This window comes from Bidens hawaiensis, unplaced genomic scaffold (assembly GCF_021521415.1).
Source record: "Bidens hawaiensis isolate Kalapana, Puna unplaced genomic scaffold, B.hawaiensis_p1.1 tig00011192_1, whole genome shotgun sequence".
NCBI classification, from domain to species: Eukaryota; Viridiplantae; Streptophyta; class Magnoliopsida; order Asterales; family Asteraceae; genus Bidens; species Bidens hawaiensis.
Window position 1 is genome coordinate 655,444 of NW_027491870.1, and position 17,238 is coordinate 672,681.

A 17,238-nucleotide genomic window follows, 5' to 3' on the forward strand; every position below is an offset into this window, starting at 1 on the left:
CCAGACTCAGCTTTTTGGAGTTGAAGCGAGTGATGAAGTCTAGTAAAGATTCATCCTCCTTTCTAACGCAGTTGAGGATCGTCCACTGTTCTTCAGTATATTTCCTCTGTTGGCTGAAGTGTTGGCTGAACTTGTTCTGAAAGTCCGCCCAATCATAGATGTAGTGGACCGATAAACGATCGAACCATGTCCTGGCCGCTCCAACCAGAGTCATCTGGAACATATAACACCACGTGGGTTCCGTCCAGTTACTGACGGTTGCCCCCGCAATGAATCTGTTCAAGTGGTCGTCTGGGTCGGATAGACCATCATAAGTGCCGATGTTGGACATTTGTTTGGCACTTCTCGGGGCGATTGCTTCCGCAATGTCCCTTGCAAACTTGGACTTTCCTGCATTTGCAGCAGTTGGTCTAAAGGTTTTGGAGAAGTCACGTGGGTTTCTCCCCGCGTTTGTTGGTTTAAAGGTTTCTCCAAAATTCCTTGTCGGTTGGAAGTCCGTTTCCTTACGCTTCCCTTTTGCCTTATGGCGAGGGTTTGCGTCGGTATCGGATTCTTCCCGCTCATCGTCCGAGTACTCGCACTCACTATTCATGTTGAGATGTTGGCGAGTACTGCCGAATTCGTCAGCCTGTTAAAGTGAACGCAAGCGTTCATCCAACTCAGCTTGGAACTCTTTCTGCCGTGCTTCGGCCCACGCCTTAACTTGATCGAGTGTTTGGCGAGGGACCCTCGTCTGTTTTTCCAACTGGGCATCAGTGAACCCCAGTGAAATATTGTTTACTGCACTTGTCCCGGCTTGGGTAACCGGGGTAGTGTTCGTAAAATTTGTATAACCGCCGGTGTTCCCCCCAGTTGCTGGGGTTGTGGTCACCGGGATTTCTTGGTCACTTACTGGCCTTGGGACCGGAGTAACGTTAACCATTTCTTCAGAAATTTTGAAAAAACTAAGAATTAGTTCTAGCTTTTATGCACGGATGGCGCCAATGAAGAAACACTAATCGACCCCGGGCAGATTACAGATAATTTGGGGGTTAAGTAATGTTTCCCACGAGGATGAGGTCCAGCAAAGAAAGTTGTTCTTCAGGTGACCTGCAAAACAGACACCGTAAGCTCGTCACTGAGAATGGGGGGTTCCTCCTTGTGACCACCCTCCGGCGTGAGAATCAGACTAGATTGCTCTGAATATAAGTGTATATTAAGAGATTGCTAGAGAAGATAAGATAATGAGATATCAGATGATGTCCTTACCATTCCAAGGTGTTGGAGTATTTATAGCCGAAGGTAGGTTTCCAAGAAGGTACAGCCGGCTGAATAGTATTCCTGTTCTACCAACAGTGGGCTACGCACAAGCCATGCTGGTTGGTGGATAGGCTGCAGCCGATAGTGACAAGGCCGGCTGTGTACTATTCCTTTTCCACCAACTGCAGGCTATGCACGTGCTATGACAGGTTGGTGAGTAGGCAGCGGCTAATAGTGACAAACAGTACTAGAGAGTGCTCCTCCTCGTACTGTTGTCGGTGAGCTGTCACCCTGTGATTGGTTCATGGGCTGTTTTGGTCAGATCGTCTGTTTGCCTATACCTTGGCAGGTATAGTACAAAAGATCTTCCAGAAGCATATGGACTGGCTCATTTGGGCGGGAGTATTCCCGCCTTGCTCATTCCTTCAGGTGACATTACTGAAGTATCGAGTTAGTGCCTTGTGCGTGTAGCCTTGCTATCAGTGCGGGTAGCCTTCCCTGATGGCTTGTATCCGCAACTGCGGGAACAAGCGGGGTACTTTACCATTGGAAGGCTTTCCCTGCGGGAACAGCTGGCGTACTGCGCGTAAGGTTTTCTCTGAGCATGGTGGGTCCTGCGGAAGCAGTTGGTCGTTGCGCAGACGTCCCTCTTCAAGGTGAGTCTTTCGGGTCCAACTGGGCTCTGCTGGGACCTACCTCTTCACCACATAAATCACAAGAACAAACCTAACAAACATGTATAAATGTCAAAAGTGTAAACTACACAAATATCCAAAGTATTTCTTATTAATGCTTGATATTACAAAAACAGAATTCACCCATGAGCCAATGATTCTATGTTCTTGATCATGATTCATCAACTAAACCTATGATCATTGCTTCAACAGATATTCGTTTAATTTAATTTCTTCTGCATTGTGTTCTTCATTTCATCGTTTATTTCGATCAAATGATAATCCGAGACCCTTTTCAGACTCTAAAAATTCATATACATATACAATCACATATACATACAAGGAATGGAAATACCCATAACTTGATTGAGATATTGTGCCATTTTGATGAATCTTTATGTACCCACAACTTCAAATTCATAAATCCGCCATCAAATGTTTTTCATGGTGTCCGAATTTTCTTTATATTTTCTGCATATCAGCACAATATTAGAAATTCTTCAAGGTTTAATATCAATTATAATCAAGAAAATCAAAAACATACAACAAAATTAATAACCCATTTTCAAAAATTGATTAAATATCACAATCCAGATATCAAAACCAAATATACCAAGTTTCAACATCGATTATAATCAAGAAAATCAAAAGCATACTACAAAATTAATAACCCATTTTCAAAAATTGATCAAATATCACAACCCAGATATCAAAACCAAATATACCAAGTTTCAACATCGATTATAATCAAGAAAATCAAAAGAGTACTTTAAAAATCAAATCTTTAATAAAAGATTCAAACCCCATTTTCAAAATCAATCACACATCACAACCCAGATTCCAAAATCCAAACTTTCAGCTTCCAATCAAAAAACCCAACAACGAAAACATAAAATCCGAAAAACGTCAACAATCCAGATCATTCTTTACCTTATCAATTCTAATCAAGAAAATCAAAGGGATACTTTCAAAATCCAATCTTTAACCAAAAACTCACAAACTCATATCCCAAAATCCGATCTTTTAACATCCAATCAAAAGCCACAACCAAAAACCCAAAACTTAAAAAAAGTCAACGCTAAAAATCACATCTTTATCTTATCAACTATGATCAAGAAAATCAAAAGGGTACTTTCAAATTCCAATCGTTAATCAAAAACTCACAAACCCACATCCCAAAACCCAATCTTTCATTAACCCACCACCAAAAAACCCAAATTAAAAAAAAAGTCAACGCTAAAAATCAAATTTTATTACCTTATTATCATTCACCACCACAGTTGAACTAGCCAAACACTCCCTGGGTGTATCAAACGAAGCCAAAGAATACTGCTTATGAACCACACCCACATCAAAATAAATCAACCCGGAACTCGGGACATCGACCCGGATCTCCTTAACCGAAAACCACATAAACAAATCTTGAGCCGAAATACCCGAAACCCCATTAATCATTCCGTAGCTCAACGTACCCGAAACATTGACATCATAGTGCAACTCATTCTCAAACTTGGAGTTACAAGCTTGATCCAAGTGCACCTCGAACCGACCCGACTCGTCAATTTTTTTGTCTTAGTTTCGGGATCGACAACGGTCGTAACGAACGTAGCGTAACCGACCGGACGTCAAATTTTCTTGTCGTTTTTTTGTTTTAGATTCCGGATCAACAACGGTCGGGTTTTACCAACGCTCTATTTTTACCAACCGACGTCACCCCGTCGGTTCACCTCAAGTTTTATATTTTTTTTGTTTTATATTTGGTTTTAGTTACAGTCATTAACACACGTCACCGAAATCGACCGAATTCGAGTCTATTTACCCGCTCAACGTTTGGGATCTGCAACGTTTAGGTACTACCACCGTCCGATTTTACTAACCAGCGCGTAAAAATCTAGTTATTATTATTTATAAAGTTTATGTTAATCTCATAGTTTTGTTAAAGATTTTTTGTTATTGGGAAATTTATTTAATTGAAAACTTTGTTAACGGGTCGGATTTGTTGTAAGAAACTGAATATCGTTAAAAATAACTTAAAATATAATATGGAAATATGGAAATTTGTAGAGTTAATAAAATACGGAGACTGGAATAAACATATAAGAGGGCTAGAATACTGAATAAATAAGAAAGGAGGTTTTGCGATAAAAAGAAAAAATGTTAGTTTATGTTAGCTCAATCTGACAGACTGATAACATGTTGGTCTAAATGAAAGTGATTCGAGAGTATAGTTAACCATATTGTGTAGGTAGTTACGATATGTTTGATACGATCGGGATTGGTTGTACTTATGGCTTAAAACCATGGTATAACTTTCGCTTTTAAGGGTTTTTCATTTTTAAACAAGAATGCATCTTATTGTCAAAGAAAATAGATAATGATTAGAGAAATATAGTCAAATGAAGAAGAAGAAAAAAAGTCATGTCGATCAGTATTTTCAACATACTTCATAGCCAACTTATCTCATGTTATGTGCACAATCGATTTGAAGTGTGTAGCGAAAACTCTAGCTAGGGGTATTTATAATTGTAAGTTTAATAAAATGATATTTAGATCTCAAATAATATATAACTACAAGGATAACGACCCTTAGCCTGTGACATTAGTTTATTCTTTACAAATTTCACTTCGGATTATTATGTTTGCATCTAGTCGAAATGTCAAATCATATATCGTCTTAAGTGTCAACACTCAACATGATTCCATGTTACATGATGACGAATGCCACCCAAGAACCTGGCCTCATGATACGGATCTGAAAGCATGCTCGACCAAGACAAGTCTGAAAAAAGTCACAAAACAAACCGGACCTCTCTCAAATGACAAATTGAATATGGAGCTTTTCTAGACGGAAAGCAAGTCCCAAGGGCCTGACAACATAGAGTTATGATAAAGTACACGACTGTTAACAAAAGCGGAACACCTCCAACATTAAAATAGAATATGAACAGTTAATAGTTAAAGCAGAGACCACCGTCGACTCTAAATAGACTATAAATCAAACTCCAACCACCAACGCAAGGGCATTCTTTACATTCAACACATTCACTATCAACACACGCGATTAGCATCACTAATAGTTATTATCATTGATCCGCACTCCCCGTTTCAACATTACACTTTAGCATCGCTACTAGTTTTGCAATTGGTTGTGTAGATCCTTTTCTTCCTATTAAAAACCCAACATTATGGTTTTTGTAGTAATTAAAGGCATGGGAATAACATATATTCTATACGTTGTTGAATGATTGATATGTTTCAGACGACCAGGAGGGGTAGTGTGGATTGTAAACTTGGTTCTAAACCAAAGTTCCACTTGACAGCCGTTCATTCATTTATGTATTTTTCTTCTTTTTCAAATAATTATGCCACCTTCCACAACATGCCAGTTATTAAAACCAACTATAATTAGTATAATAAAATATTAAATTGTACATTATATGTCAATATGTGTATATGCAAATTAAGTTTGTAAAAAGGTTACATTAAATGACAAATATTTCATCATAAAAGTGTTTTAGATTCAAATACTATTAATGAAATACCATAATAAATATATATAAACGTAATCTTCTTAAATTTTCTCAAGCTACAAGATTCTCTTAATTGTAAATGGAGGTTTATCTTCCATTTGATCCGGGTTCATAGGTATGAGTCTCACTAAACCCAATAACCCTTAAAAAAGTTATAACATCTCATTAATGTTAAAATTAATCTCACTAAATATTTATATGAAAATCTTATAAAAGAGGAATATACTAAAAAATAGTATCCGATTTTAAAAACAATATTATTTATAATTAAGAAACAATTTTATAGTAAAAAAAATAAATCGGTCATGAGTCTTATCAAACTCAAATAGCTTTTAAACCGGGGTATAACATTTCATTTATTCATGGAAGCCTTTTGATGACCGTCGTTTGAGTCAATCAAAAACCTAATTAAACTACCTAGATAGGATAAGTAAGGTATCGTATCCACCAGGAGTATGTGGTCAATGTAATTCGTGTACAGATTTACTATTATGAAGTAACTGGTTTTTTTAGTGTTGATCACACAAGCAATTTAAATTGAAATTTAGAGAACTAAGCAACGAACAAGTAAACAAGTATTAAGCAATTAACAAAGCAAATCACTCCCGGGAATTCAAGTAAGCAACCAATAGTTATCTCATGCAACCTAACAGATTAATTATTAACGATTAACTAAAAACTGATCAATCTGACAAAACCTTAGACATCTACAATTACTTTACACACGGCACTGGTTATCAAACAGTTTTTGCCAGTGTGACTCAGTTAAGGACAATTGTATGTTTTATCGTATTCAATCAAACCAAACAGTTATACGATTAATTATCTAGCAACTGGTAACAAATCGTTCAGACTAACGTAAACCTAAACCGACCGAACACACAGAATTACCAAACATCAATAATCATATATAAATCATCAATAATTATACACAAGTGTTCGAGAAAAACTGTAAAGATTACAAACTATACATCCCGGGTGCGATTCTAGGAGATTAGCTGAGCCTTGACATCATCAAATCTTCGATACGGAGGATATGGATCATGCGGAAGGTCTTGGCACAAGCTATGATGGTCAAAATCGCCTCTATAGACTGCTGGAATCGCCTTTGCTTCGTCAAAACCGAGTTAGGGTTGTTTAGAATGAAAAATATTATTTAACCTTAAATTTCCCGTCTGCACCCCCCCCCCCATCGCGATACGCGATTGGGTCTTCACTGGTCCATCGCGTATCGCGATGGACCAGAAAGTCAACATGTAAATTTTAACCCATCGCGGTACACGATGGGCCTTCAGCCAAGCCCATCGCGTATCGCGATGGGACTTGATACCAGCAAAAATCATAATATGTCTAGTTTCGCGTGCTGGACATCCCAAGTTTTCATTCCGTGTCACAACAGGTCTAAATTGAGCACTTTAACACCTGTGACCTGATATCCAATAATACACGTATAAAGTATCGATAGTTCTAGAATATACAGTTAAAACTAAACAGTAAACGAACTAAAACATATACAAATTAACCGACCATCACCTTTCATCATCAAATCCTAAATATGTTATTAACTTTCTAACAATAAATAAAATTAAAATTCAAAAAGATATATATAAATATTAGAAACGAATAATAAAAAAAAAAGAAAAAAAAACGTAATACTTAGAATAAACACTCGTATAAAATAATTAAGTAATTGTTAACGTCTAGGTTTAAAAAAAGTTTTATATATTGATTATTTAACAATTGAAGGGTGTAGCCGTTTGTAGAATTAAGTTGCATGTGCGGATAATAATTGTGCAATGCATGGTCTTTGTCTTTACATAATTGGTGAACCCTACCACGTAGACTTGGAACGTCTTGCGCCACCGTGGACCACCGCCTCGTATACTCTGGTGAAGCCACGTGTACAATTTATCCTTAGCATAATTACTCAATAGAAAATAAGTGTGTAAAGAATAAACTTTGTTATTTGTAGTTTATATGACGTTTAATTTATTACATGTCTGAAAACCTAGATATATAACTGAAGAAACACTAAGTGACCCCGGGCAGATTATGGATAATCTGGGGGCTAGATAATGTTTCCCACGAAGGTTAGGTCCAGCAGAGTAAGTTGTACTTTAGGGAACCTGCAAAACAGACACCGTAAGCTCGTCACTGAGAAGGGGGGGGTTCCTCCTTGTGACCACCCTCCGGCGTGAGAATCAGTCTATATTGCTCTTTGAATATAAAAGTATATGAATACTATTAGAGCAATTATCAAGTAAGTTATACGAGATAGTAGATGATCTTACCATTCCAAGATATTGGAGTATTTATAGCCGAAGGTAGGTTTTCTAGAAGGTACAGCCGGCTGAATAGTATTCCTGTTCAACCAACAGTGGATTACGCACAGGCCATACTGGTTGGTGGGTAGGTTACAGCCAACAGTAATAAAGTCGGCTGCACTATTCCACCAACTGTAGACCATGCACGTCCCCCTGACTGTGGATTGTACGCAGGCCATGCTGGTTGGTGAATAGGTTACGGCCAACAGTAATACTATTCCACCAACTGTAGGCTGCGCCTGCTCCACAGTGAGGGTTGGTGAGTAGGCAGCGGCTAATAGTGACAAACAGTACTAGAGGGTGCTCCTCCTCGCACTGTTGTCGGTGAGCTGTCACCCTGTGATTGGCTCATGGGCTGTTCTGGTCAGATCGTCTGTCCTATCCATACCTTGGTAGGTATGGTACAAAAGATCTTTCAGAATCAGACTGGCTCATTTGGGCGGGATTGTTCCCGCCTTGCTCATGCCTTCATGTGACTGCTGAAGTAGCTAGTCTTGTACGTGTAGCCCTGCTGTCTGCGGGTAGCCTTCCCTGATGGCTTGTATCCGCAACTGCGGGAACAGGCGGGGTACTTCACCATTGGGAGGCTTTCCCTGCGTGTACAGCTTGCGTACTGCGCGTAAGATTCTATGAGCATGGTGGGTCCTGCGGGAGCAGATGGCCTTTGCGCAGACAACCCTGTTCAAGGTGAGTCTTGCGGGACCAACTGGTCTCTGCTGGGACCTACCTCTTCAAGTCCCCCCAGTCCAATGTTCTTCTCATGCGTGTTTAATAAAGTGAGGTGAACTTTTGGACTTAAGCAAAGGGTTTTGAAAAGGGTTTTGTAAGGTTTTCCATGGGAAGTCCTTGTCACTTGCAGAAATGCCCGAGTTTTCTGCTTGGTCTTTGGGTATGATGCGGGTAGGTCTGTAACCTCCTCGCAAGTCAGGAGCATTGAGTCCCAGTTGTATGTATTTTCCATGAGGTTTTGGTAGCTTCGAACATAGTGATCAATTATGTTAAGACCACCAATTCCATCTTGGAGCTTCAAACAACGTAGTTCTCGACGCTCCCGCTATGCGGGGATGTTATTTCCGGTAACCAAATGGGCAATTGAATTGGGAGAATATGCGATTCAATACAAGCCGAGACCAGCCATTAAAGGCCAGGTCCTGGCTGATTTTATTGCCGAAGTCCCCGCTGCGCGGGAGAAAGAGTGCCAGGAGGAGGTTCAACCCTCCCCAACACACGAAATCGATGAGGTCTGGCGACTCTATACTGATGGAGCAGCTAGTAACGAGGGTTCAGGCGCAGGGTTAAAATTAACAAACCCAGCAGGCCAGGAATATACTTATGCTATTCGGCTGGATTTCCCAAGTACGAATAACGAAGCAGAATATGAAGCATTCCTGGCCGGATTGAGGATTGCGCGTAAAATGGGTGTAAAAAATTTGGAAGCCCATGTAGATTCCATGCTAGTGGCAAACCAAATAAACGGGACGTACACGGCTGTAAATGACACAATGGCCCTGTACCTTGCCCAGGCCAAAGCCATCATGCGCGATTTTAATAATTGTAAAGTGATACATGTCAAGCGCAGCGAAAACAAATCTGCGGATGCGTTAAGCAAGCTTGCATCACTGGCCTTCACCCACTTGGGTAAGGACATCCGCGTGGAACTCCTCGAAACACCATCAGTCCCGCACAAGGAAATTTGTGTCATCCAAACCGGTACAGAAACATGGATGACCCCAATAATAAAATACCTTGAAGCAGGAACGTTACCAGAGTCGAAGTCACAGGCAAGAAAACTACGCTGTAAAGCACTGAATTATCAGCTGGTCAATGACACCCTTTACAGACGTAACTTTCTTGGCCCATTGTTAAGATGCGTGGACAACCAAGATGCTGACTACCTCCTAAGGGAGGTTCACGAAGGCATCTGTGGAGTACACGCAGGCCCCCGCGCTGTGGTAGCCAAGCTAAACAACGCGGGATACTTCTGGCCGGGTATGCATATGGACGCGTTGGCATACATCAGAAAATGCAGATCTTGTCAGCTTTACGCACCCAACACGCATCGCCCGAAAAATGAACTTGTTCCTGTCACTTCCTCATGGCCATTTCAGAAGTGGGCCATTGACGTGACAGGCCCATTTCCAACAGCAGCTGGGAATGTTCAGTTCCTAGTGGTGGCCATTGACTACTTCACCAAATGGATAGAAGCGAAACCTTTAGCCCAAACAACCGCAAAGCATATCAAAAAATTTATTTGGGAATTTATTATTTGTCGTTTTGGACTTCCACAGAATTTGGTAAGCGACAATGGCACCAACTTTGCTGACAAGAAGCTACAGCAGTGGCTGAAAGAACTTCAAATCACCCACACCTTTACCTCAGTGGCACACCCGCAAGGTAACGGTGAGGTAGAAAGAGCAAACAAGAGCATCGTCGAAGGCATCAAGAAAAGACTCTTGGAACACAGATCCGGCTGGGTGGACGAGCTTCCGCACGTCCTTTGGGCAAACAGAACGCTGAAGAAGACCAGTACGGGAGAAACCCCGTTCAGTCTCACTTATGGCACTGAAGCCATGATCCCAGTCGAAATCGGTTTACCCTCACCAAGGGTCTTAATCCAACCAGAAGACAATGATGCGGAAAGACGGTTAGACCTTATGCTAACCGAAGAGCGCAGAGACTTAGCCGCCGTGCGTGAAGAAAACTACAAACGACAAATGCAAAAGTACTACAACACGCGGGTAAAACTCTGCAACTTCAAGGAAGGAGACTACATACTGCGTAACAACGAGGCTTCGAACCAACAACGCCCAGGAAAGTTGGCCCCGATTTGGGAAGGGCCATACATCATCAAAGAAGTTCTGGGAAAGGGCGCGTACCGGCTCGAAAGGCTCGATGGCACTCCCATCCCTAGAACATGGAATGGAGCTCAATTACGCAAATGTTATATGTAGATCAATTCCAACTTGTAAAGAAAAGGCCTAGAGCCACTTCTAATGGAAATGATTCTCCTTTCACGATGTATTGATAGCTTGTAACCTATGAACTTCCCTTACGGGAAGAAGTAGTTGCGTGTGGAAGGCGGCAATACCCGCATAAACACAACGCCAAAATGTTAAAGTTCCTAAGGAAAACCTACACGCAGGTCAGATGTAGGTAAAGTTTAGCCATCCTTGGAAGTGCAAGTGACGGTATTACCCGCACAATCACGAACAAGGAAGCCAAACTTAACTTACCGTCTACCACGTTATAAGGTTAACTTATGAACACTAAAAAAAAAAAGGACAAGAAAAACCTACACGCAGGTCAGATATAGGTCTAAAGTTAAAGCCATCCTAGTAAGTGCAAGTGACGGTTACACCCGCACAATCACGAAAGAGGGAGCGAAAACTTTAGTCCATTATCAACCACGTTCAAAGGTTTAACTTAATGCCTTAGAAATTTTGAAAAACCTACACGCAGGTCAGATAAAGGGTAAAGATTAGCCATCCTACCAAGTGCAAGTGACGGTTTTACCCAGGAGGAGGCGAAACTTTAACCCATTATCAACCACGTTCAAAGGTTCTTATTCTAAGCACTTGGGAAATTGCTAATTTAAACTAAGTATGCAAGTCATAAGTTTATAAAGCAAAGAACCCAAGGAAATAACAATCTTATACGCAAAGAGATTAATATTTCACAATCAATTACAAGGGCTGGGTAACTACCCGCCTAAAAGAAATCTATACAAAGCTAAGTCTATCCTAGCAGCGGGAAGGGATCTTCAGGATCAGGCTTCAGGGCCACCTCCGCTTGGGCCAGCACCATCAGAGCGCGGCTGCCCAAGGAAAGCCTTAAGGATGTTTAGCCCATCATCAGCAGCAGCGACTTCATTCACCTTCTCCACCACTGGATGCGGGAAGGCAGCATACTGATTCACAGCTTGGTCATAAGCAGCTTCAGTATTAACATTGAATAAAGGGAAGTTGGAGGGCGGAAAGCCTCTCTCAGCAAACCCTAGACCAAGCAGGAAGCCAGTCTTCTGCCCATCCTCATGAGAAGCGTTGAGGGCTGCGCTCATTGCATCGTCGTAAGAGGTCTCTGAGAGGACCTGACGCACAACCTACAAAAGAATACTTAGAACATTTTCTAATTACGAGCAGAAAGCGTAAAGAAAAAGAGGATACCTGAGGCAACGCTTCTCGAAGCAACCATTGGAGGGTAGCTTGACTTTCTTTACAAGCACGTTCGGCTCCGCTTTTATCAAGGTTGGCAAGTTGAACTTCCTTGGCGGCAGCTTCTTCGACGCTTTTGAGTTTCCTTTCAGTACGGTCAAGCACCCCCCTCTGGTCAAGGATCTCCTGCAGCTTCTTGGCATCTTCCATTGCCAAGGCGTCATGAGCATGCTGAAGAGCCTTTAATTTGCATTTAAGCTGCTCATTCTCTTCGCGAAGTGGCTCAGCAACAGCTTCAGCCTTGGCAGCCCTCTCAGTTGAGTTTCGCGCAGTCTCCTTGGCCAGCCGAAGCTGTTCATTCACAGCTTGGGCAGCCTTGGAGCGGGCCTCGAGTCGCGCCTGGACTTCAACCTCAAGGGCCTTGAATGCCTTCTCCTTCTCGGCTGCGGCAGCGGCCAACTGCCGGTTCTCCTCCCGAAGAGCCCGCGCTTCAGATATATCTTTGGCGCGAGCTGCTTTTAACTTGTCGTTTTCACGACAAAGCAGCTCGACGCGGGGCTGCGTTCGGGCCTGGAGAACCCGAAGCTCATTGGTTAGCCTACCCTCTTGGTAGCTAGCCATGGCTTCCCCCAACGCACCATGAGGAGCAGCGTGGCGAGCCCAGTCCACGCACTCCACAGGGGTGCGAAGGGTTGTTCCTCGGCGTATGTTCCATCTTGGAACATACACTTCATTGGAATCCGACACTGCAAAAGAAACAAAGGCAGTTAGGAAAAGATGATAAAAATATGTAAAGGAAAAAGAACCCTACGTACCTGTAGGGTCAATAACAGGCCGATAGCCGCCAAACCCATCACCTGAACCTAAAGGAAATCCATCCAACAGGTCAGGCAGACGGGAAGGTGGCATAGATCGGCGGGAAGCCTGGCGCATACCTGAAGGTCCGGCCGTCGGTGCCGGTGGCGCAGGTATAGTGGCAGCCGCTGTGGTAGCCATGGTTGGCGCCACCTCCTCAGCAACAGTAACCGCCGGCTCCGTGAAAGATGCTGTAAAAATTGCACTCACGGCCGGCGGAGACACCTTCTCAGCTGGAACAGCCTCAGGAAGGCTGGAACCAGCGGAAGCAGGCGTAGACGCCTGGGTCGATGCCTCGGGAAGGCTGACCGAGCCTACCGTCATTGGCGGGGGAATACTTGCTCCAACTCCACCCTGGAATGCGTCAACATCCACACCTACACAAGCAAAAGTGTTAGAAAAATTTATTTTAAACAACAAATCTAGACAAGAATTATGGGGGTACTTACGGGGTTTCTTGAGCTTGAACGCACGGACGAGCGGGGGCGAACCCGATGGAGCCGGCCTCTTGCCACCGGTAACCGTCGTTGCCGCTGCCTCCTCGGAGGTGACACCTGCAGCCTCCGGAGCGGTGGTCTCTTCACCACCGGGCTTCCCCGCCACCTCTGCATTATCTGACTCCGAGTCAGATAGGACTACCGGGTCGGCCGTAGAGGCCACCTTCTCCTTGCCCTTCGCGACGGCAGCCTTTCTCTTCCGCACCAGTGGAGGACCTTCTGCGGATTCCTCAGAAGAAGAAATGTCATGAACTCCAGCAGCAGGCACAGCTTTGAGAGGTTCAGGGTAGAAGATAGGCTTACCTGGCCGACGGTGGCTCAGGATCTCTTGGCCTGGCGGGTAAACCTCCACAAACCGACCCGCAGTCTGCTCGAGGATGGGCAACTCGTTCTCGTCCAGAGCACGAGTACCCATCCGCGCAGGACCATCTTCCTCCCGCGGATTCAGGAGCGACTGAAGATCGTTACCCTCTGAAATCAACAAGAAAGTTAGAAAAAATCGTAGCCAGCAAAAAAGAAACAAGACATACCATAAGGGGTAGAGTTCGAACCATATTCAAGGACGATCGGAACCTTATCCGCATTCGCCGCCTTCCACACCCGGCTCATCCCCAGCATCACCATCGCCGACTCCGGAAAACGGAAAACCGGGGACTGGACCCGGGATATCTTCGAAAACCATTCCGCCTCCTCGTAGTTAAGGGCGGGAAGGTTCGGAAGCGCCTGGCCATTCTTAAACTTCATGGCGATGGGGACGGCGCGAGCGGATATGAAGAAGAACTCTCTTCTCCATGAGCGAAGACTCCGCTCGGTGGTACAAATCTTTAAACCCTTTATACGGGTTGTAAGAGTGTACCACCCCTGGATGCACCTCCAAGTGTAGAAGGTCATCAGACGGTCAACAAAGGGCTCAAGGCCCAGTATCCGGCACACCCACTCAAAGTGCCGGACCTTGGCAATGGCCATGGGGTGCACCTCTGTCAGGTGCACACCGTGCCTCTCCAGGACACGGTACACAAACTTTGTCAACGGAAACCTAAGGTTTCCGTAGACAAAGAATGCAGCATAAACCCCGATCTTGCCACTAGGGGCATCGTACACAGTATGGTGGGGTTCAGGAAACTCAGGCTCGAGAGACTCGAGCATGAACTTCCTGACGATATACTGGTACAGATCGACAGGAAGAGAACACTGGCATTCGCCAGCAGTCTTCTGATCATCAGTATCATGAGAAGACATGGTGGAAAAAAGAAAAAGATTTCAGAGTAAGGCTTTACTGAACAGAAAAATTTGCCGGAAATTACTTGAGAAGAAGAAGAAAGGTGAAAGTGTGAATTACAGATAACTCTCTTCCCCTTTATATAGTAATCGCAATTAATGCGGTGAATTTAATACGGAGGAGAGAGAAATCAAAGGTGCAATGAAACTATGACACGTGGCAAAAAGCAGGCTGGCAACAGCTGTTGAAAGGACGTGTGCCAGTAATTTCGCGGCCACGCGCCAGAAAAATCACGCCCACGCGCCTGAAAAATAGACTGGAATGACCATGTTCTGTCACGTCACCATAACTTCCTGCACGTCCTGACACAGTCAGAAGAAACTGTCGCGCGACGTTTCAGAGGTTTGGACTGTTCTTATCTTTTCACCAACTCTTCGAATTTCAAAATTCAAAATTCGAAAATATTAAAAAGTAAGCGGGAAAATCCCCCCTTACCTTGGCAAACAAGTAACCGTAAGACGGATGCGGGTACAGTGTTAAGGCGAAATCCTTCACATACCTAGCACCCGCAGGGAATTAACGCCAGGAATACCTTGGAAGTAAAGTAACCGTAAGACGAGCGCAGGTACAGTGTTAAGGCAAAACCCTTCACATACCTAGCGCTCCGCTGGGAATTGAAACCAAGAAGGATCTTCTGGGCAATGCTTGCGGAAACGGAAATAACATCCCCGCATAGCGGGAGCGTCGAGAACTACGTTGTTTGAAGCTCCAAGATGGAATTGGTGGTCTTAACATAATTGATCACTATGTTCGAAACTACCAAAACCTCATGGAAAATACATACAACTGGGACTCAATGCTCCTGACTTGCGAGGAGGTTACAGACCTACCCGCATCATACCCAAAGACCAAGCAGAAAACTCGGGCATTTCTGCAAGTGACAAGGACTTCCCATGGAAAACCTTACAAAACCCTTTTCAAAACCCTTTGCTTAAGTCCAAAAGTTCACCTCACTTTATTAAACACGCATGAGAAGAACATTGGACTGGGGGGACTTGAAGAGGTAGGTCCCAGCAGAGACCAGTTGGTCCCGCAAGACTCACCTTGAACAGGGTTGTCTGCGCAAAGGCCATCTGCTCCCGCAGGACCCACCATGCTCATAGAATCTTACGCGCAGTACGCAAGCTGTACACGCAGGGAAAGCCTCCCAATGGTGAAGTACCCCGCCTGTTCCCGCAGTTGCGGATACAAGCCATCAGGGAAGGCTACCCGCAGACAGCAGGGCTACACGTACAAGACTAGCTACTTCAGCAGTCACATGAAGGCATGAGCAAGGCGGGAACAATCCCGCCCAAATGAGCCAGTCTGATTCTGAAAGATCTTTTGTACCATACCTACCAAGGTATGGATAGGACAGACGATCTGACCAGAACAGCCCATGAGCCAATCACAGGGTGACAGCTCACCGACAACAGTGCGAGGAGGAGCACCCTCTAGTACTGTTTGTCACTATTAGCCGCTGCCTACTCACCAACCCTCACTGTGGAGCAGGCGCAGCCTACAGTTGGTGGAATAGTATTACTGTTGGCCGTAACCTATTCACCAACCAGCATGGCCTGCGTACAATCCACAGTCAGGGGGACGTGCATGGTCTACAGTTGGTGGAATAGTGCAGCCGACTTTATTACTGTTGGCTGTAACCTACCCACCAACCAGTATGGCCTGTGCGTAATCCACTGTTGGTTGAACAGGAATACTATTCAGCCGGCTGTACCTTCTAGAAAACCTACCTTCGGCTATAAATACTCCAATATCTTGGAATGGTAAGATCATCTACTATCTCGTATAACTTACTTGATAATTGCTCTAATAGTATTCATATACTTTTATATTCAAAGAGCAATATAGACTGATTCTCACGCCGGAGGGTGGTCACAAGGAGGAACCCCCCCCTTCTCAGTGACGAGCTTACGGTGTCTGTTTTGCAGGTTCCCTAAAGTACAACTTACTCTGCTGGACCTAACCTTCGTGGGAAACATTATCTAGCCCCCAGATTATCCATAATCTGCCCGGGGTCACTTAGTGTTTCTTCAATAACCACATACATTGGTTCTCCATGTTCTCTCTGTCCATGTCTATATTCTTGTTGTCTTCATAGTGTCCTTTTTTTTCCCTTCACGATCAACAAATAAAGCTTAACTATTCAAGATAACCTAATGGTTATTAAAGATGATCGACTCAATACGTTCGCGATTGCAGACAACGCTGAGTGTCCCAACCCACCATCTTCTGTTATGGGGAAAACCCGTCGCCCAAAGACAAACTACACTAAAACTCCGGTTGGAATCGGATTAGAACTTGAGACCTTATCGTCTCTAGCCAAATTTTCACTTTAATGCCCATGGTCTCCGGTCATATCTAGGGCTGTCACTTTTACCCGAAACCCAGCCCGAGAAAACACGTACCCGAACCCGAACTAACCCGACCCGAAAAACCCGAACCCGAGAAAAGACTAACCCGAACCCGAACCGAAATAATTTGGGTTGGTTCTCGGGTTTGATTTGTAAGTTTCGGATCAACCCGAATAACCCGGATATACTTTTAATTTTGAAATTAAATATATTTTTATGTATAATAAGCTTAGTCTTAGTAACTAATTTGATTAAAATATGATCCTAATTGATTGTTGTCATTACAACTATTATGCATAAAGTCAAAACAATTTTTACACTAGCGACTATTTTATTGT

At 43.6% G+C, this 17,238-nt stretch overlaps 1 protein-coding gene across 1 annotated transcript; it reads right to left on the reverse strand.

The window, feature by feature from the left end:
• Positions 1 to 3,005: 3,005 nt before the first annotated feature.
• Positions 3,006 to 16,622, reverse strand: LOC143537456 (uncharacterized). The gene is made up of 2 exons (XM_077031227.1): positions 16,595 to 16,622; positions 3,006 to 3,484 (listed from the first exon to the last, which is right to left on the reverse strand). Exons 1-2 carry the CDS (start codon positions 16,620 to 16,622, stop codon positions 3,150 to 3,152), a joined length of 363 nt encoding a protein of 120 aa, XP_076887342.1. The 3' UTR covers positions 3,006 to 3,149.
• Between the last annotated feature and the right edge of the window lie 616 nt (positions 16,623 to 17,238).

What these genes read in the sequence shown, in the direction of transcription:
- LOC143537456 (XM_077031227.1), bottom strand. Translation starts at nt 16,622, where the DNA reads ATGGACAGAGAGAACATGGAGAACCAAT. An exon ending in AGAGAACATGGAGAACCAAT is followed by an intron (nt 3,485 to 16,594) that starts GTATGTGGTTAT and finishes CCCGAAACTAAG; the next exon opens with ACAAAAAAATTGACGAGTCG.